Genomic DNA, 21,150 nt, shown 5'->3' with positions numbered 1-21,150 from the left:
CGCAGGCCCGTGCTCAATCCACTGAGCTATACCAGCCAGGACAGAATTCTTTAACTTCCTCTCCCTCTTTACTTGCCTTCACAGGAGGAGTGTTAACAATAGTCTGGCCCTGAGGGATGTGGCTCAATTGGTTGGAGTGCTGTCCCTTATGGGACAGCACCCACGCGGTGGGCTCCATTCCTAGTCAGGACAAATGTCTAGGTTGTAGGTTTGGTCCCTGGTCAGGGCACATACAAGAGGCAGCTGATCAATGTTTCTCACATCAATGTTTCTCTCCTTCTCTCTCTTCTTCCCTACCCCTTTCTGAAAAAATCAATAAGCATGACCTTGAGTGAGGACAATAAGTGAGTGAATGAATGAATGAATGTAAAATGTAAAAAACCAAACAGCCTTCTGGATGGGTTCATCCCACGAAGTGAAAGGTTTGACTCCAGTTTGGTCAGGGCACATGCCTGGGTTGCTGGCTTTGGTCCCTAGCTGGGACATGGAAGGCAACTAATCCATGTTTCTTGCCCTCTCTCCCTCCCTCCCTTATCCTCTCTCTACAAATAAATAAATTAAATCTTTAACACAAACTAACAAACAAAACAATAAGGTTTTTTAAAATTTATTTATTTATTTATTTTAGACAGAGGGGAAGGGAGGGAGAAAGAGGGAGAAAAACATCAATGTGTGGTTGCTTCTCATGGCGCACCCTACTGGGGACCTGACTTGGCCAGGAACCCAGGCATGTTCCCTGACTGGGAATCGAACCAGTGACCCTTTGGTTGGCAGGCCAGTGCTCAATCCACCGAGCCACACCAGCCAGGGCCAAAACAGTAAGTTCTGATTCCTAGTAAAAACACTCTCTAACCTGCCATACTGATCTCCAGCATAACCCAAGCATAGCAAGGGGCCAAGCTTCTCCCAAGACCCATCACCCTCTTCCTTGAAATTTTCCCTTCCAGGACACAGATGGCATTCCTAAGCCTGTAAAGTCAGGATATGGCTCCAGGTGGCAACCAGTCCCTACTCCAGTGTTTTGTGCTTCAAGCTTAAAAAGTCCATCCCCTCCAGGAAGTGCATGCTCCCTCAGAAGCAAAAGGGTATAGCCTAGGTTAGGCAAAGGCAGGAGGGAAGGAGGGCTAAGGCCCGGATGACAAAGGAAAGGAAGTCGAACAGGAAAAACTACCTCAGCGATCTCCTGGGGCAGGCAGTCTGCACAGCTTTGGAGGACCTTTATAATCTTCTGGTGGTGCGAGGGGTTCTCTGCAAAGCAAATCTCCAGCTGCCGGAGAAACTTGCGACTCTTCTCAAAAGCCTGCTGCTCCTCAAACTACCAGAGTGAAAAGAGGGCAAAAGAGGAGTCACATATAGAGCTAGAGCAGGACCTGGGCATAACAACAAAGAAAAAAAATGGGCTGGGGGCACAGGGAGATGACAGGGCTCTAGTTTACAACTGTGTGATCTTTTGTAAGACTGCCAGCATTTATCCACCTCAGGTTTCTGAGGTCTACTAATTCAAGATAACTAAGGTATGAAAGAAAGATTCAAGAGATGTGCATATGTCAATAAATGATTCAAAAGTCGTTTATCGTTTCATGATTGTGAAACCAGATACTCAAAGAGACGTAGCATTCAGTTTACAAAGAATTTTCACATAAACATTCATTTGATCCTCAAAATAATACAGGAAGCTCTGCATGATATGCACAATCATTCTGTTATCATTTAACTGCCTTAAGATTATCAGAACAATCTTGTTATATCCTTTACTCTCATGACAAAGACCCCAGAACTACTGGGATAACGCTCATATTCAGATACTTACCCTCCAACATTTCAAACGCCACCTCAGGGCCACCACAGTGGCCCGCCCAACTCATCATGTATAAAATTGCAACACTCCAACCCTCACCCATTTACCTATTACTCTATTTCTGCTTCCTACTGTACTTTTCTATAGAGCATCATCACTATAAAGCATTATATACTATATACTATTTATATATATTTTATAATTTTTATAATATGAGGGTGGGATAAAAACAGATTCATAGTTGTTCATACAGAACATAATACAGTAACTAATAAATAAGAAACTGTTTTGTATACTTACAACTGTACACCTACTTTTGCCACACCCTGTATATACATTTTGCGGTCTATCACCTGACTTTCCCCATGAGAATATAAACTCCATGAGGGCAAGATTTTTTTAAAAAACATCTTCTATTTTAAATTTTATTTATCTTTAGAGAGAGGGGAAGGGAGGGAGAAAAGGGGGGAGAGAAACATTGATGTGAGAGAGAAGCATCGACTGGCTGCCTCTTGTACATGTCCCAACCTGCAACCCAGGTATGGTGACCTTTTGCTTTGTGGGATGATGACCAACCAATCGAGCCACACTGATCAGGGAAAGGGCAAGGATTTTAATCTTTTATAACTATTATATTCCTAATGCCTAGGACTTTGCCTGACACATAGTAGGCATTCATTAAATACTTGATCAAAGAATGTCTGTTTCATAATGATGAGGAGTAAAGGGCATATGATTTAACTGAGGTCTTCACAGCAAGTGTATAAAGCCCTCCATTCCTCATGTAAAGAAAATGGAAGAGTCCTGGCTGGTGTCGCTCAGTGGACTGAGCGCCAGCCTGAGAACCACACAACCACGGTTCGATTCCCAGTCAGGGCACATGCCTGGGTTGCAGGCCAGTTCCCAGCAGGGGATGTATGAAAAGCAACCATACATTGATATTTCTCTCCCTCTTTCCTTCCCTTTCCCTCTAAAGATAAATAAATAAAAATTTATAAAAATAAAAGTTTTTTAAAAATGGGAGGATGAAGTTGGAAGATTATCCTTTGAAAAGGAGGTGGCGAGGAGAAAGCCATCTAACGGGAAGCAGTCGGGAGACTGGGAAAATGTTAATCAACTCCATTCAAACCTCGTTTCACTCTGACCCAGGAATCCCAGTGTGCTGTCTTTGCCCATCTACTCACTAATCCACACGCCAGAGCTTGCTCAGGCAACAGGAAAGCAGCAAAGTCCTTCAAGAGTTGAGGCCAGTCTTGGAGTAGAATTTGCAGGCTTTTGTAGAGATCCACAGCCGTCTGCCTCTGAGTATTTGACTCGAATTCATAGATAACCTGAAGGAAGTCCTCATACTTGCCAGGAATATGTTGCAAGGCCTCTCGTACCTGTACAGGAAGACTTTCAATCACCAGTACCCTTTCTTTGGGTTGCCAGAAAAAACCAGCAGTACCTAGCAATGACCAGGAGAGAGCTCTAAGAATTGTCCCTCCTCTGACAGGCTCTAAGGCCCGAATGTTGATGGAAGACCACAAGAAAGGCGCAGCATCTTTTCTGGTAGAGGACAACTGAAAAGCCTTCATTCTCTAGGGGCTACAGCCCTCCCCACAAAGCCAGGTAAGCTTGGTTCTAGCTTACGACCCTAACTTGTCTTTTCTGATTTTAGCTCTGTATTGAAATAGATAAGAAGTATTCCATACAGCCCTGGCTGGTGTAGCTCAGTGGATTGAGCACAGGCCTGCGAACCACACGATCGCGGTTCGAGTCCCAGTCAGGGCACATGCCTGGGTTGCGGGCCAGTTCCCAGCAGGGGTCTCACGAGAGGCAACCATACACTGATGTTTCTCTCCTTCTCTCCTTCTTTCCTCTCTAAAGATAAATAAATAAAATCTTTAAAAATATATTTTTAAAAAAGTATTCCATACATGTACTTCAGCATGGTATCATCTGAGTATAAATAATACAAAAATTAGGATTGTTAGTAAAATATTAGGAGACAAGAAAAATCCATGACTATCACTGCTAGCACTCTACTTTGCTTAGAGGATAAAGGAACCAAGTGGTTAGCAAAAGAACAAGAGGGCTACCCAGGACACCTCAGGGGAACAGGTTGGTTCATGCTGGTTCACATCTGTGGAGATCGAGGCGCTTCTCTCCGGCAGTGTACCGAAGGTCTTTCTTCACAAGACAAGAGCACAGTAAAGGTCCTTATTTTAGCCTGACTCAGTGAAGTCACAACCTCTACTGATGATGGACAGTGGTATCATCTTTCCCCAATTTCTGGGCAACAGAAGAGGGATGCTAAGGTACTAAGGTATAATAAACCTGTTTATGAGACTGAATTCTGTCTCCTTGTGGTTCTCTCACACAGAAAAAAGGCAGAGATTTTAGAAAGAGTTCGGGAAGGGAGAGAGAAAGAGAAAGAGAGAAACACTGATGTGTGATTTGGCCCACAACTCAGGCATGTGTCTTGACTGGGAATTGAACCAGCAACCTTTTGGTTTGCAAGCCAGTGCTCAATCCACTGAGCCACAGCAGCCAGCACCAGACTTAATTTAAAAAATACCTCCCTTATAGGAGAAGTAGCCTCATTCAGATGGAATAGAGGTAACAGGAAGCAGCATTTGCCTACCCTGGTCAGATAAGCCTGAGCAAAGGCCAAATCCTTTTGCTCCCTGAGTGGATCCCTCTCGAGAATGTTCTCATCATACAGCAACAGCAGCTTGGATGTATCCTTGCTGGCCCGGGCCCGACTGCCCCGCTTGTTCCGAACTCGATGATTACTCCGGCCCTTTCCAGCAGCTTTGATGCTCTCTCCTGAGAGTACATGTAAAAAAGACTGTTTCTTCCTCTCTGCAAGCCATGCTCTTCCCATCCGACCACACGCACCCACCCCATCCAAACCCTTGCAATGGTATGGTTCAACTCAGGACGAAAGCTGCTGGGAGAGTGGTGTAAGAGGCATGCCTGACTCCATCAGGGCAGTTCTGTGCAGAGTCAGCAGTCTCAAGAGTGAGTGTGGCCTTATGTTGGGCTCTCAAGAGACTATGTCTAGGTGAGGAGCAAGCAGAGTTTTCTGAAATAAACACAGCTTTTAGCCTCATGCATGATAAATAAATTAAGAACCAGTATAAAAACTTAGATGGCATTTCTTCTTTGTAAAGGCACCAAGTTGAACACCTGTTTGGGGGAAGGGAGGTGGCAGGGGCACTCCAGAGGAGTTCTGAAAACTTGTCACCTGATTAACAAGCTAGTCACTCTGCACATGTCCTGTAGATAGTGAGGGCAACTGAGATCTGCCCCTCCTAGAGGCTTGCCAGACTTACCTGGTGGAGTCCTACTGGGCTCCACTTCTGGAGCAGTCTGGGGCGAAGCAAAGGTGGTAGGAGGTTTCTCAGCGGGGTCTCCTACAGCTTCATCTGTCATTCCATCCTCTTTTTGCAGGCTTTCCATTCCTTCTGTTTCTGCTTCTTCTTCCTCCTCTTCTTCGGGCTCAGAGTTCTCTTCCTGAGAGTTCTCTTCCTCAGACTCACCCTCCTGACTCATGCGCCTTTCTGATGCGAGCCAAGTCAGTTTCTCCATTGTTTCCTGCAAACCCGCCCCCCACCGAAGAGTGATCATAAGGGCTGGTAATGTCTCACCATGTGACTGAACAGAGTTTTTCAAGAGGAAATGAGGGTGATCAGGTGAAGTGTGTGTGTCGGGGGCGGGCAGGCACCACAGTTGTCCAAGCCTGGTTCTCTGTTACGGAGTCACAGGGGTAGCTGGGATGTGTTTGGAAAGGTACCCTCTACCCTGAAGACAATTTTTCTTTGCCACAGTCCACACTTACAATCTATTTTTTAGGCATTTAAATTGTGCTTAAGTGATTCAATTTAACATTTACATGCATTTAAGTCAAATATAGCAAGTCAATTTCACCCTTCCCCTCCTCTCTCACCTCAAACCCAAAATTTTGTCCTATAATGCATTCAAAAGTCAAATAAGTCAGTGTAGCTCAGTGGACTGAGTGCAGGCCTGTGAAGCAAAGGGTCACCGGTCTGATTCCCATTCAGGGCACATGCCTGGGTTGCAGGCCAGGTCCCCAGGAGGGGACACATGAAAGGCAACCACACACTGATGTTTCTCTCCCACTCTTTCTCCTTCCCTCCCCCTCTCTCTAAAAATAAATAAAATATTTTTTAAAAAGTCAAATAAAAATGATTTTATAAGTATCTATAGTGCAGCAAGCAAGCAGGTGGCTTATCGATAAATTAAATATATTACTGAATCCACAAAATAAATTAGAATATTCCAACTCTCACCTGGAGTTCTGGGACAGAGAGCACAGACTCCTCAGAAGCTGATGACATCTCATCTTCCTCATCCTGGGTAAGGTCGTCAAAGTCCTCTTCTTCCTCCTCCTCCGGCCCCTCCTTCTCTCCTCCAGTTTCCAGCCCAGCCGGGGTCTCCACTGACTGACTGCCAATGCTGGCTAAGTCTTCAGGTTTCCCTGGGGGGCTGCTAAGCACCATTTCAGGGTGAGCGGAGGATGAAGCATTCTTTGGAGATTCTCTGCTCACATCTCCTGAATTTCCTCCATCAGGAGGCTCTTGAGAAGCTGAAGGTGTTACAGGTGGTTGACTCCTCTCCTCCTCTTTTTGTAAGACCGCCTGTTTCTTTGCTTCTCTTGTACCCCTTGACTCCTCACTAGGGGAGCCAGTGTCCAATTCCACCGAGTATTCTTCTTTGATTTCATCACAAGTGGTCTGCTCTGGACATCCCCTGGCAATCTCCTCCCCACAATCTTTAGGTTCCACCTTGACAATTTTCTCTACATCTCCAGGAGAGCTGAGAGATTCCTGGAAGCCCTGGGGCAGTGGTTCCACAACTTGCCTCCCCTCCTCTGTTTTCACAACGGTCCAGACATAGGCACTGTTCTCCGACAGCTCCTCCTGGCCCACTCTATCTGATGGTGGGGGCTCTTGGCTGTGCTCCTTTTTGGGGAAGATGGTAGCACAGAGAGGAGGTAGCTCTTGGGGTTCTAATTTGGGTACTAGGCCTTGAAAGGCATTCTTCCCTTCATCCAAAGGACAACCAATGTCCCTACTCACTTGGGCCTTATCTTCAGGGGTAGACTGTACAGAAAGATTCACAGAGTTGCCAGAAACAATTAAGGGTGGGATGGAGGAAGCCACAAGGGGCTGGTTCAATGTACAGGGGAAGGAAGTGGGGTTAACTAACAGGGTGGTGATGGGAAGGGTCTGAGAACTCTGGGCCACAGTTGCATTGACAGGTTGAATCATGTTGCAGCCACTGCCAAGGCTCACGACCTTCACAGTGGTGGCGGGAACAGTGAAGATGACAGGTGCAGAGTTGATGAGGGGGACAGACTTCAAACAGAGAGAGGTCTTGGCCCCCTTTCTCTTTGGGCCTCTTCGTTTTACGTATGGCTTTCGAAACTTAGAAGGGGCAAGTGAGGGCAGCATTATCTTGGGCACAGGAGCAGAGGACAGCAGGGTCTGGGGCTCACATGGAGGGAAGCTGGTCCTGGAATCAGGGGGTATGGTAGGCAGAACTGTTGAGGACTCAAAACTATTGCCTCCAGTAACCCCCAGTGGAGGGACAGCTGGTACAGGCTGTAAGACGGTGGCTGGCTGGATCGTGTGAGGAATCCGGACCACCGTTTTGCTCGGAGGGGCTTCTGACTGAGTTGACCTAAGTGGTATCTTCCCAGAACTGGAGTTAGGCTGCAGACAGGGGCCGGGCCTGATAAGGAGGGGCTTCAGGGCTGACGGCCGCTTCTGTCTCCAGCCCTTCCTGGAGAAGCAGTTGGCAACTGGCTTCAGTTTCAGGACCACACCCTTAGGTAACAGCAGTGGGTACGGAGTCTCACTCCCCAATTCTGAGCTGCCTTTTCCTAGGTCTGGGTCCGGCTTGATCTCTGGGGCTCCAGTCACATCTCCTGCCTCTCTGGCACCATCAGCTATGCGCTGCAGCTCCTCCTGGATGGATGGCAGACTGGCCTATTTAGAACAAGAACACTCTGATCCAGCACATGCCAGAATTTGGTAAATAAATAAGAAAATAAGAAAATAAATAAAACAAAATTGAATTAAATTTTGCATTTCTAGATTTTCGGGACCTTTCCAGGATAGTCTCAAGATAATCTTTTAAAGAAGGAGTTTTCTGCACCCTGTCCAATTTCTATGAAGATTATATTCCAATTGTGTGCTCTAGAAACTCTTCTCTGAATTTCCTATAGGAGACTATCACTTTACCCACTGTTTTTGAAAGGTTGTAGAATGCCCTGGCCAGGTAGCTCAGTTGGTTAGAGCTTTATCCCGATATGCCAAGATATCCCTGGTTAGGGCACATACAAGAATCAACCAATTAAAAGTAGAACAACAAGTTGAGATTTCTTTCTCTTTCTCTCTCTGTTTCTAAAATCAATGAAAAAAAAAAAAAAAGACTGTAGCATCACCTGGTGGGAAGGAGGAGGAGGAGATGGACGAATGAGAAGGATGAGACGCCCTACCTCTGCAACTAAAGTATAAGAGGTATGTGGCAGCCCTGATGCTTGCACTGACCTTCTGCCTCTAGCTTACCTTTAACCAGAACGGAAGCCGGTGTTCTTCCCTCTCCATAGGTGGCTTCCACTGATGTGGCTGGATTTCCTCACAGCACTTCCCTAAGATGGGCAGCTGTTTGGTCTTCTTATAAAACTGAGCATCAAAAAACAAAGTGAGATTTCCATTCCTTTCAGAAACATCGCCCTCTGTCAGGTTGTAGGGTGTGGTGGGGAGTAGCTTGACTGAGACACGAACGAACACACGCCCACACACACATGCATAGAAACAGCACATGCTGCGTGCTTCTGCACTTCAAACCGAACTACCTCTAATTAATAAAGACTTCACAACTACTCATACCATTTAACTGATGATCCCCATTCTGGTCACCAGGAAAGGAAAAGGTTAGGTCACAGAGAAGAGCAAACAGATGGGCAGAGAAATCTTACTTCAAATTTGCTCCTGCACAACAGCTGCAATGACAGCGCCTTAACCCTCATCCTGGACACAAGGTAACTTCCTTTTTAGGCAAAAAATGGTGCAAAGGACATTAGAAGGGAAGGGATAGAAGAACAGAGAGACTGAGAGAGATTTTAAGCACGAGTGAAGAGGAAGATTAAATGTCAATAAGCATCCATTCAATAAGCATCCACTGACAATAAGCATCCATTCATTCAACCCTTGTCAAATGCCTTCTATGTGCAGGGCACTGTGCTACACGCTGAGCATACAAATAAAAGAAGCAATTTCTGCGCTTCAGGAGCTTATAGACTAGCAGGAGAAACAGTAAAGTAGACTGAAAAATGATATTCTGTGTAAAAAAGTACAAAGATGTATACCAGAAATGACATACAACTCAAACTTGAACAGTAAAGATTTTTCTGGGTCCTGGCTGGTGTAGGTCGGTGGATTGAGCACGGGCCTGCAGACCAGACGATCGTGGTTCGATTCCCAGTCAGGGCACATGCCTGGGTTGCAGGCCAGTTCCCAGCAGGGGACCCACGAGAGGCAACTGTACATTGATATTCTCTCCCTCTCTCCTTCCCTTCCCCACTAAAGATAAATAAATAAAATCTTGAAAAAAAAAGATTTTTCTGAAGCAAGTGCAACTGGCATAGATGACTCTTACCAGAGCAGAGTTTGCTACGTGAAGCAGGGCGGAGTACACTTCACATTCAAATCATGAACTTGTTTAAGGAACCACAAAAAGACTGGTCTGGCTACAACAAAAGAATGTGGAGAAACTTCCAAAGATAAGTCAGAGGTGGGCAGGGGGCGCCTTCTGAGCCATGCCAAGCAGTCTGAACTGTACTGTAAAGGATAAGACAGAGATGGCTATCGCAGTGATGTGAGGGACGAGAATGTAGAAATGGAGCCAGAAGTAGAAACACCAGTTTGAAAACTACCGCACTCATCCAGGTGTAACAAAGGCCTGAACGAAGGCAGTGGGCAGCAGAGCAGGAAGCAGGACAAGAAGCTCAGGATGAGATGACTGACAGACACGGCAGTGGTCCAGCAGAAAGAACTGAGGACGACTCCCAGTTCTGTGGACCGAGACAGGGGTGTCACACACAAATCGCAGAAGGGGTAAGCTCAGAGGAAAGTCTGTTCTCGGCAGCAGTGAAAGCAGCACAACTGGAGGCCACAGGCACGGGAGAGACGAAAGTTCGACTGGAGGAGTCAGTGAGGCCACCAAGTTAAGGATTCCTTTCGACAGCTGGCTACATTAAGCTGGGACTCAGGAGAGAACTAAACAAAAGATACAGATTAGAAAAACATGAGGAGACAGACAGACAATAGGACAAGTCATGAATGTGGGTGAGACCACACCCTGAATTTACTGTGAAACACTAACATTTAAGGGGAGAACAAGGGAAGAAGAGTTCATGAAGGAGCAGCCTGAGGTAAGAGTCCTGGTATCACAGAAGATAAGTGAATAGGGAGTTTAAAGAAGGAACAAGTGAGTAACAGAATCAACTAGAAAATTTAAGAGGATAAGAGCAGAAAAGTATCCATGGATAGCTAACTGGGAGATAAATTTGAGAAATAATATCACCTTTTTTTTAGATTTTACTTCTTTATTTTTAGAGAGGAGAAGTGAAGGGGAAAGAGAGGGAGGGAGAGAATCATCAATGAGAGATACACCTATCAGTTGCCTCTCACACACCTCCAGCTGAGGACCTGGCCTGCAACCTAGACATGTGACCTGACTGGTAATCAAACTGTCGGCCCTATATATAGTTCACAGCCCAGCACTCAATCCAGAGCCAGACCAACCAGGGAATATCCAAACATTCATAGGTTAAAGGGGTAAGGAGAAACTTCCTGTTAAAACAGGCAGTTATGTTTTGGTTTTAATCCTCACCCAAGGATATATTTATTGATTCCAGAGAGAGATGAATGGGGAGGGGAGGTGAAGTGGGGGAGAGAGAGAAACCATGACAGAGGGCCAAACCCACAACCCAGGCACATGCCCTGACCAGGAATCAAACCAACAACCCTTTGGTTTACCAGACAATGCTCCAACCAACTGAGCCCCACCAGCCAGGACAAAAGGGGCAGTTTAAACCACCCATCTGTCTTTGTGCGCTCTTGAGTTCCCATGAAAACAACAAAAAGGAATTTTTTTAAGGGTAAAAGCCTACAAGAAGAAGGAGAATGAAAGAAAAGAGTAACAGCTACAAAATTTTCACAGCTAAAAAGCAGATGGACAAATGGTAACTGACAAAGGAGAATGAAGAAAACCAAATCCCATGTGGAGAAAAGTTAATGGCCAACTAAATTTATTCCAGAATCTGGCTAAAGGATAAGACACCAGCTACCTCTGTAAGGGAAGGTAAAGCTAGAACAAAAACCAGGTAAAGATGAAGAGGACAGATTAAATCCGCTGAAGAGGAAGTGAGACCCCAAGCCCCCTCCCCCACTGGGTGTGGCCGGGTAAGAGCCCCCCATCCCCACTCTAGCAGAAGCACTGCTGGAAGAGACGACTTCTGGACTGAGGCTATCAGGCACAGCTGAGGGCAGGGCACTACGCCGAACAAATACAGAAAACTCCAGCCTTCTTCCTCGCTGGCTTTCCTACAGTCCCTCTGCCATCCACTATTTACAAATATTCGAGGAACCAAAAAAAGCTATTAGAAATTTCCAATGTGAGAAGAAATCAAGAACTCTACTTGGGAGAAGGGTTAGGAGGAAAAAGCTGACTATCTCAGAAAATACAACATAAAGACAAAGTGGTGGGAAAAAAAGAAGACGAGAGGACCAGCCTCAGAGGCCTAACATCTGACTACTTGGCACTGTGCAGAGAATGGATGGAATGGAGGGGAAGAAACCATCCTCGCAGAAATCAAGTCCATTTCCCAGTACTGAAAAACATGAGTTTCCCACGTAAGGTTTATCAAGTCCCTCATGTAATTAAACTAGACCCATAGTAGGGCACATTATCATGAAATGATAATACGGTAAAGAAGAGGAAAAACCCCACATGCTGCCATAGGGAGGGCGAAACAGGTATCACTCAAACACAAACACTCAAGAGTCAAAAACACAATCAAATATCTAAATTGCCAGCACTAGAAATTAGAAGAAAATGGAGCAAAGCCATTAAAATTTCCTGATAAAAATGATTTCCAACCTAGAATTCTGGACCACTGGAGGTGAGCAGAACAGAAACTTAAAAAAAATATTTTTTTAAAGACTTTACTTTTTAGTTCTGGCTGCTGTGGCTCAGTGGATTGAGTGCCAGCCTGTGAGCTGAAAGTTGCTAGTTCGATTCCACAGCACATGCCTGGGTTGTGGGCCCGGTCCCCAGTAGGGGGCGCGTGAGAGGCAACCACATATTGATGTTTCTCTCCCTCTTTCTCCCTCCGTTCCCCTTTCTCTAAAAATAGGTAATTAAATAAATCTTTTCAAAACATTGTGCGGAGAAAGAAGACATTAGTTTGCGGCGGGTGGGGGGGAGGGAGAAAGAGAGGGAGAGAAACACTGATGTGTGAAACATCGATCGGCTGCCTTTAGCACATCCCCAACTGGGGACCTGGCCCACAACCCAGGCACGTGCCCTGACCAAGAATCAAACTGGCAAGCTTTCAGTTCAAAGGCTAGCACTCAATCCACTGAGCCACACCAGCCAGGGATAGAACAGAATGGTATTTTTAAACTTTTTATTTTGAATCATTATAGATTCACAAGTAATTATCAAAACAGCACAGAGAGGTCTGTGTACTCTTTACCTAGTTCCTCCCAACAGTAAGACGACTTCTCTCACACAGTAACAGTAGTTATGTATACAAACAGGCATCTGGTACAACAGCATAACTAGGAAACTGACATTGGTACAATCCACACACACTGCGATATGGACAATTTAAATGTAAAAATCTGACTCTTCTTCCTCAGAATGCTACTAGGATGTGCACTAAAAAAAGAACTAAAGCAAAAAAGGCATGCAATTCAGGAAATAAGAAGATCCAACATAAGTAAGAGGCAAAAAATTTAAAAAATCACAAGCATGACAGTAAAGAAAAAGCCCAAAAAGACATTACTGCAGCAAACTGAGAGAGCAACAGGTTTAGAGTGGAACAGCATCAGAGGGCTCGGGGGAAGATTTTTTTAGGAAGAAGAAAATGACAGAATACCTGAAATGTTTGAACACACTGACAAGAGATGCATAAAACTAAAGTAAACTTTAGTGTTGAACTGGTAATATATACAAAATAAAACCAAGCACCCCCCTCGGAAATGCAATTATTAACAACAGGAGAAATAAAATGTTTAAATCATGAACACACTACACAGCTCAACTATGAGGAACATTTGCATAGTGCGTATAATAAACTGTAAAGGCTGAACAGCACGGGACAACTACCATTATGTAAACACCCCAAGGAAACTGGAGGGCACAAGATGTGCACGTCTCTGGTGAGGTTCTGAGAGTGTGGGGAGTTCATCCCCCAGTTTAAAGTTGTTTATTTAAATATATTTTAGTGATTATGCTATTACATTGTCCCATTTTCCCCCTTTCATTCCCCTCCACCCTGCACACCTTCTCCCACCCACATTCCCCCGCTTTAGTTCATGACCATGTGTCACAAGTTCTTTAGATTCTACATTTCCCGTACTATTCTAACCCTCCCCATCTATTTTCTACCTACCGTCTACGCTACTTATTTTCTGTACTTTCTTCCCTCTCTCCTCCTCCTCCCACTCCCCTGTTGTTAACCCTCCATGTGATCTCCATTTCTGTGGCTCTGCTCCTGTTCCAGTTGTTTGCTTAGTTTGTTTTTGTTTAGGTGTGACTGTTAATAATTGTGAGTTTGCTGTCATTATACTGTACACATTTTTTATCTTTTTTCTTAGGTAAGTCCCTTTAATATTTCATATAAAAAGGGCTTGGTGATGATGAACTCCTTGAACTTGACCTTATCTGAGAAGCACTTTATCTGCCCTTCTACTTTATTATATTATATTATATTATATTATATTATATTATATTATATTATTTATTTCAATGAATGGTTGCTTTTGGTGCATCCCCTGCTGGGAACTGGCCTGCAACCCAGGCATGTGCCCTGGGAATCAAACTGCGATCTTCTGGTTTGCAGGCCCGAGCTCAATCCACTGAGCTACACTAGCCAGGCCCTTCTATTTTATTTATTTTACTTTTAAAATATATATATTTTATTGATTATACCATTACAGTTGTTCTATTCCCCCCCTTCATTCCCCTCCACCCTGAACACTCCCTCCCCCACCATTCTCGCCCCCCTTAGTTTATAACCACGTGTCTCAAGCTCTTTAGATTCTATATTTCCCCCACTATTCTCGCCCTCCCCCCTATCTATTTTCTACCTACTGTCTATGCTATTTTCTGTAACTTCTCCCCACTTCTCCTCCTCCCACTCCACTCTTGCTAACCCTCCATGTGTTCTTCATTTCTATGGTTCCACTCCTGATCAAGCTGTCCTCTTGGTTTGTTTTTGTTTTAGGTGTGGTTGTTAATAACTGTGAGTTTGCTGTCCTTTCACTGTTCCTATTTTTCATCTTCTTTTTCTTAGATAAGTTCCTTTAGCATTTCATATAATAAGGGCTTGGTGATGATGAACTCCTTGAACTTGACCTTATCTGAGAAGCACTTTATCTGCCCTTCCATTCTAAATGAAAGTTTTGCTGGATAGAGCAATCTTGGCTGTAGGTCTTTGGATTTCATGACCTGGAATACTTCTTTCCAGCCCCTTCTTGCCTGTAAGGTCTCTTTTGAGAAATCTGCTGACTGTCTGATGGGAACTCCTTTGTAGGTGACTGTCCCCTTATCTCTTGCTGCTTCTAGGGTTCTCTCCTTCATTATAATCTTGGCTAATGTAATGATGATGTGCCTTGGTGTGTTCCTTCTTGGGTCCAACTTCTTTGGGACTCTCTGAGCTTCCTGGATTTCCTAGAAGTCTATTTCCTTTGCCAGACTGGGGAAGTTCTCCTTTATTATTTGTTCAAATAAGTTTTCCACTCATGGCTGTTTCTTTCCCCCTTCTGGTACCCCTATAATCCGGATGTTGGAACATTTAAAGATGTCCTGGAGGTTCCTAAGCCTCTCCTCATTTTTTTGAATTCTCATTTCTTCACTCTTTTCTGGTTGGATGTTTCGTTCTTCCTTCTGGTCCACTCCATTGATTTGAGTCCCAGTTTCCTTTCCATCGTTATTGGTTTCTGTGCATTTCCCTTCATTTCAATTAGTTTAGCCTTCATATGTTCCTCTAATTTGTGAGTAAAATCAAGCAGTTCTGTGAGCATCCTGATAAACAGTGTTTTGAACTGTGCTTCTGAGAGGCTGGCAATCTCTTGGACTCTTAGAGTTATGGGCTCTGGGGCTTTGAGTTCTTCTTGAGCCATCTTTTGGGCTGTTCGTGCCTGTTACGTATCAGGATGGGAGCCCTAGGTGTTCACCAGAGCAGGACAACTCAGTCACTGGGTTTTGATGCTGTACGTGGGGGCGGGGTCAGAGAGGAGAAATGGCAGTCCCGTCTGCCGCCTCCGCCACAGCTGCCACCACCACCTGTGCGCTTTGTTTCCCTGAGCCCGAATGTGCGACCACAGTGAGCCCTCCACCACTGGGTTCGCCTGCTAGGGCCTGTGCAGTCCGTCTCACTATGCGGGAATGTGCGACCTCGGTCAGTCTGCCCCGCACCCCAGCCGGGCCTGCGCTGCCAGTGTGCCTGGGTCTGGGGATCTTTCCTGCCTGATCCTGCTCTGCTGCTGGCTCCACCCCTCTTACCGGTCAGGTTGAACAGTTCGTTGTTGTCGGACTTCCATATAGTTCAATTTTCTGTTCTTTGGCTGTGTCTTTGTTTACTAAACCTTTGTTGTATTCAAACTTGGTTGTGGGAGAAGGCACAGTGTTTCCACCTATGCCTCCATCTTGGCGGAAGTCGCCCAGGCCCTTCTATTTTAAATGAAAGCTTTGCTGGACAGAGCAATCTTGGATGTAGGTCCTTGCCTTTCATGGCTTGGAATACTTCTTTCCAGCCCCTTCTTGCCTGTAAGGTGTCTTTTGAGAAATCTGCTGACAGTCTAATGGGAACTCCTTTGTAGGTGACTGTCTCCTTTTCTCTTACTGCTTTTAAGATTCTCTCCTTCATTTTAATCTTGGGTAATGTAATGATAATGTGCCTTGGTGTGTTCCTCCTTGGGTCCCACTTTTTTGGGTCCCTCTGAGCTTCCTGGACTTCCTGGAAGTCTATTTCCTTTGGCAAATTGGGGAAGTTCTCCTTTATTATTTGTTCAAATGAGTTTTCCACTTGTTCCTCTTCCTCTTCCCCTTCTGGTATCCCTATAATTTGAATGTTGCAATGTTTAAAGATGTCCTGGAGGTTCCTAAGCCTCTCCTCATTTGTTTGAATTCTTGTTTCTTCATTCTGTTCTGGTTGGATGTTTCTTCCTTCTGGTCCACACTGTTGATTTCAGTCCCGGTTTCCTTGCCCTCACTACTGGTTCCCTGTACATTTTCCTGTATTTCACTTAGCCTAGCCTTCATTTTTTCATCTAATTTGCGACCAAATTCAACCAACTGAGCATCCTATGAGCATCCTAATTACCAGTGTTTTGAACTGTGCATATGATAGGCTGGCTATCTCTTCATGGCTTAATTGTATTTTTTTCTGGAACTTTGATCTGTTCTTTCATTTGGGTCATTTTTTTTTGTCTTGACACACCTGTTAAGTAGTAAGGGGCGGAGCCTTAGGTGTTCACCAGGGTGGGGCAACCCAATAGCTGGGTTGTGATGCTGTATGTGGGGGAGGGGTCTGAGAGGGAACAATGGTGCTTGCTCTACTCTCTGCTGGCTTTCAGTCACTTTCCCCATTACCCACAAGCAAATTGGGCCTTTCTGGTGCTGATTCCTAGGTGGGTGGGCTTGTGTACATTCTAGGACCCTATGGGTCTCCCCAGCAAACTCTCCTGTGCGGCTGGGAGTCTATGGCAGCACCTCAAACCCCAGAAGTGTTTTCAATCGGTGTTTTGAGACTCTACTTCCTGGCGCTGGAACCCTGGGTTGCGTGGTCTGTCTCGCTCCCCAGTTTCGCCTGGTTTACCTTTGCGCAAATGTGGGACCACCTGGTCCGCCAGCTGCCTTGTGCACCGCGTTCCTCCACAATCTGCTGTCTTGTTGCAACCCCTCTCTGCCAGACCACCCTGCCGCCCATCTCCGCCCCTGCTACCTGTCTGGATGAATGTTTCCTTAACTCTTTGGTTGTCGGACTGTATAGTTTGATTTTCTGTCAGTTCTGGTTGTTTTTGTTTTGAAACTGTTGTTGTCCTTATTTTGGTTGTGGGAGGAGGCACTCTGTGTCTACCTACGCCTTCATCTTGGCTGGATGTCCCAGTTTAAAGTTTAATAAGTGAAGCCTAAATCCCAAACATTTAGTGGCATTAACTATGTTACCTACATATGGAAGTTTAAGTGCACCACCCCCCAAAAAAACCTTGCTTAGCAGAAAACAGAGAGAAAAGTATTGTTTTTCATAAAAAGCTTCAGAGAACCATCTGACTCTTTAAACTATTTACTTGCCTCTTTAAAGTATATGCTTTACAATTCTGATATAAATATCTGAATACGAAGAGTGAAGGAGAAAGTGTAAGTGGAGTGTTTTCTACCCTTTCTTTCAAAAAGGTTACAGTGAAAGAGAGAATTAATGGCTGGAGGGAAACATGGATTTAAGAGATATTTTAAGACTTAATCTTATTTTAAGAGAAAGAACATCCATATCAGAAGATGATACTTCAGAGGAAAACAGTTCAATGTCCCTGTAAAGGCAAGAGGGCAACGAACTGAGCGCACAGGTGAAAGGACTCGGCCAGAGGTAGCAGATCCCTCCCGGCATCAAGACTAACAAGCAGACAGAATGGCTGCTCATCAGCGAGCCCCAGGTGGAGTGCACAGGGGACACTCACTTTGAAGATGTTGTCAGGTGCTCTGTTCATGCTGCGGTTCTTGATTCTCACCGTCAGCTGGTGGGCAGTCTTGCAAGTCAGAAGGTACTTGCTGATTAGAGGCTTGGGAAACTCAGTCCCTTCAAAGTGCTTCAGTCCTAAAACTAACAAACTGAGAAAGGAGCAGTGACACTTCCCAGTCCATCCTTCCAAAAGTCTCAGCAGATAACTCCACATTTTACAACCCACTTTTTCTGAATCTAATTCTTAGAAGATAACAGCTACTCAACAAAAAATTTCAGATACTTACTGTGTGCTAATAAGTACTATAAGTAAGACTCAATCAGGAGGTCATAATCAGAAAGGAAGAGCAAAACCTAAGCATAAATCACCAATAAATGTCAGGCCAAGTGAGCTTCCATACTTTGTATTCCTCTGCACTTTGTACTCAAAGAAAGGAGAATGGGTCTAATAAAACAAATATAAAATGAATCATGGGCACTATGTTAGGGACATGCAATTAATACCAACATTATCTCCCATTATAACATAATCTATCATGGTTACCTATGTACATATGTACTGATGGCAATGGGGCAATACATATCAAAGCTGTAACAATGTTCGTAACCTTATCGAAAAATCTCACTCTTGGGAATTTATCCAAAGGGATAAACTCAAAAGATTTTCAAAAGCTCTATGCACAAAGTTCCTTAGTGATACCTCACTCACAACAGCAAAAACAACAGAGGGAAGAAAAGTAGCACATAAAAGAACTACCTCAGGGCCATTAAATATTGCTTTAAAATATACAGAAGCAACAAAAACACGACAATGTCACTGCAAAAAGAGAAACAATTTCAAGAAGATGATAGGTTAAAAAAGTGAAAGCAAAATTATATTTAAATGGCCAATAACTGCATGAGAAACGCAAAGAGAAAAAACATTATATTGGGGTGGTTAGGATAGTGGATAAAAATTTTTTTCCTTTACAAAATTTCCTCTAATAGTACGTATTACAAGACTGGATTTTTACAATTACTAAAAACAAAATAAAGTTTAAAATGTTTGAAAAATGTGTGTGCAATTCCCCCTCAAAACAGTATTTGGCAATGCTAAAATAAGCACATACTACAGAACTTTATGTCCATCAACTCCACTTCTCCTTGTTTTTGGTGCCCATGTCTTACACGTGCTTTACTTTCCCCAACATCCCCAAGAAAAGAGAACTAGACATTCTTTTCAGGACACCTGGTGCTTCCCCCCACAGTGAACACTTACTTGTCCTCAGCCTTGGTGAATGAATTCTTATCCTGGGGATTCTTTGCCCTCAGAGAACACACTGGAAGTAGTTCTGGATACATGAAAACCTTGCTTGTGGCCAAGATCCAAGCCACTTGCTTTGGCAAACAGGGAAATTTACAGCCTGTAAGAAAAATACATAATAAATAAAATTCTGGAAAAAAGAGGGCTTCACAAAAGCTTCTGATTGTACTTTTGCATTTATTTTTTTAACTTTATTTATTTATTTTTAGAGAGCGAGGAAGGGAAGGAGAAAGAGAGGGAGGGAAACATCAATGTGTGTGGCTTTCACATGCCTCCCCCACCAGGGACCTGGCCCACAACCCAGGCACATGCCCTGACTGGGAATCAAACTGACGCCCCTTGGTTTGCAGGTTGGCACTCAATCCTCTGAGCCACACCAACCAGGGCATGAATGCACTTCTGCATTTAGACAGAGCTGCCTCTACCTCACCTGATGCCCTTCTAACCCACACAACCTGCCCCACAGAAGTTTCTACAGCTTTCTCAGCTCAACATAAACTTCAAGGGAGTCCCATTCAATGTTATTAGAAGTTGATTTTCTTATTTTTTTCTATGTGAAACACTTAACACACTAAGTAACAAACACAAAGTACCTAGTAATACCTGTCACAGTGTACGCTCAAAATATTTTTCCTCCTTCCCCCTTTAAATCCTTAAAAGATAAGTGATCTTCAACAATGCTTTGCCTCTTCCAGAATAAGATTTCACCTTCTTTAATTTCCCTCACAAATCTGGTATTCCAAATTTTATTTTACTTGATTCTTACTTAACTTTAATTACCTTTTCCCAGATTCCACCTGAGGTTGGGAATAAAAAACCATGAACGGAATGAACCATGAACCATGAACCATACAGTCTCATTCATCTCTGTTTTCCTTTCTAAGCTTCTCAATTCCAGGCACTTCTGCCTTTCCAGAGGTACATACTACTGTATGGCTGGAAAGGCAGCCATACTTCCATAAATGTTTTTCTTTTTAAAGATTTTATTTATTTATTTTTAGAGAGAGTGGAAGGAAGGGGGAAGAGGAAAGCAAGAGGGGAGAGAGAGGGAGATGGGTAGTGAATGGGGGAGAGAGAGAGAGAAATATCAATAGGCAAGAGAAACATTGATCAGTTGCCTCTTGCACCCCCAACTGGTGGTGTGGACTGCAACCCAGGCTTGTGCCCTGACTAGGAATAGAACCTGTGACCTTTTGGTTCACAGGCTGGCACTCAACTGACTAAGCAAAACCAGCCAGAGCCACAGATGTTCTTATATTCCCAGAAGTAAAACACAGGACACTGTATGTGTAAGTTATTACTATAGTTTTGGCGTTAAACTAAGTTTTTAGTACCAACACACAAGCTAACAAAGTAATCTGAAGATCAGTGTCTATAACTGAATGCAGTTAAGCTCACCTACAGCCAATTTAATTGTAAAAATCAGGGATTTAAAATTAAATCCAAAGATAAGCCTAAATCCGGTGCAAAGTATGACTAATTTGCTAAACCAGGGCATAAGTCCAAAACAAATATTTATGAAGTATATGAGTATCTAAACACTATACAGTATGCCTGAAACCAATACAAAATAATAGTGAAACTATGATGGAAAAATCAAAATAAAAAATAAAAAAGCAGCAAATATTTGGTTTCAAAGGAATAGCAATATTTTTTCAAAAATACTAAACTGTGCTCTAACCTGTGTGGATCAGTGGATTGAACACCAGGCTGCAAAGCAAAAGGGTCTTCAGTTTGATTCCCCGCCACAACCTGAGTTGTGGGCCAGGTTTCCAGTTGGGGGGGGTGGGGTGCGTGTGAGAGTCAACCACACACTGATGTTTATCCCACCTCTTTCTACCTCTTCCCCCTCTCTCTAAAAGGTAAATAAATAAAGCCTTAAAAAAAAAACCCTAAACTAATGAAAGTTTCTTTAAAATATTCAACATGTCAATGCCTTGGCTGGTGTGGCTTAGTGGACTGAGTGATGGCCTGCAAACCGAAGGGTCACCAGTTCGATTCCCAGTCTAGGGCAAATGCCTCTGTGGTGGGCCAGGTCCTCAATAGGGGATGTGTGAGAGG

The 21,150-nt window shown here is 44.1% G+C and overlaps 1 protein-coding gene across 1 annotated transcript in view; it reads right to left on the bottom strand.

Moving 5' to 3' along the window:
• GON4L (gon-4 like) overlaps positions 1 to 21,150 on the bottom strand; it is a 39,970-nt gene that overhangs the window by 6,044 nt on the left and 12,776 nt on the right. Inside the window, exons 7-14 of the mRNA XM_037050544.1 lie at positions 19,045 to 19,189; positions 17,785 to 17,935; positions 8,380 to 8,496; positions 6,097 to 7,797; positions 5,119 to 5,380; positions 4,425 to 4,609; positions 2,983 to 3,180; positions 1,172 to 1,315 (exon numbers count right to left, since the gene is read on the bottom strand). Of these exons, the coding sequence (XP_036906439.1) occupies positions 1,172 to 1,315; positions 2,983 to 3,180; positions 4,425 to 4,609; positions 5,119 to 5,380; positions 6,097 to 7,797; positions 8,380 to 8,496; positions 17,785 to 17,935; positions 19,045 to 19,189 (2,903 nt within the window). The remainder of the gene's footprint in view (positions 1 to 1,171; positions 1,316 to 2,982; positions 3,181 to 4,424; positions 4,610 to 5,118; positions 5,381 to 6,096; positions 7,798 to 8,379; positions 8,497 to 17,784; positions 17,936 to 19,044; positions 19,190 to 21,150) is intronic.

This window comes from Sturnira hondurensis, unplaced genomic scaffold, assembly GCF_014824575.4.
Source record: "Sturnira hondurensis isolate 20B ecotype Veracruz unplaced genomic scaffold, ASM1482457v3 Scaffold0006829, whole genome shotgun sequence".
NCBI lineage: Eukaryota > Metazoa > Chordata > Mammalia > Chiroptera > Phyllostomidae > Sturnira > Sturnira hondurensis.
Note: the sequence above shows the minus strand (reverse complement) of the source record. Positions and strands in the feature narration are given on the sequence as shown.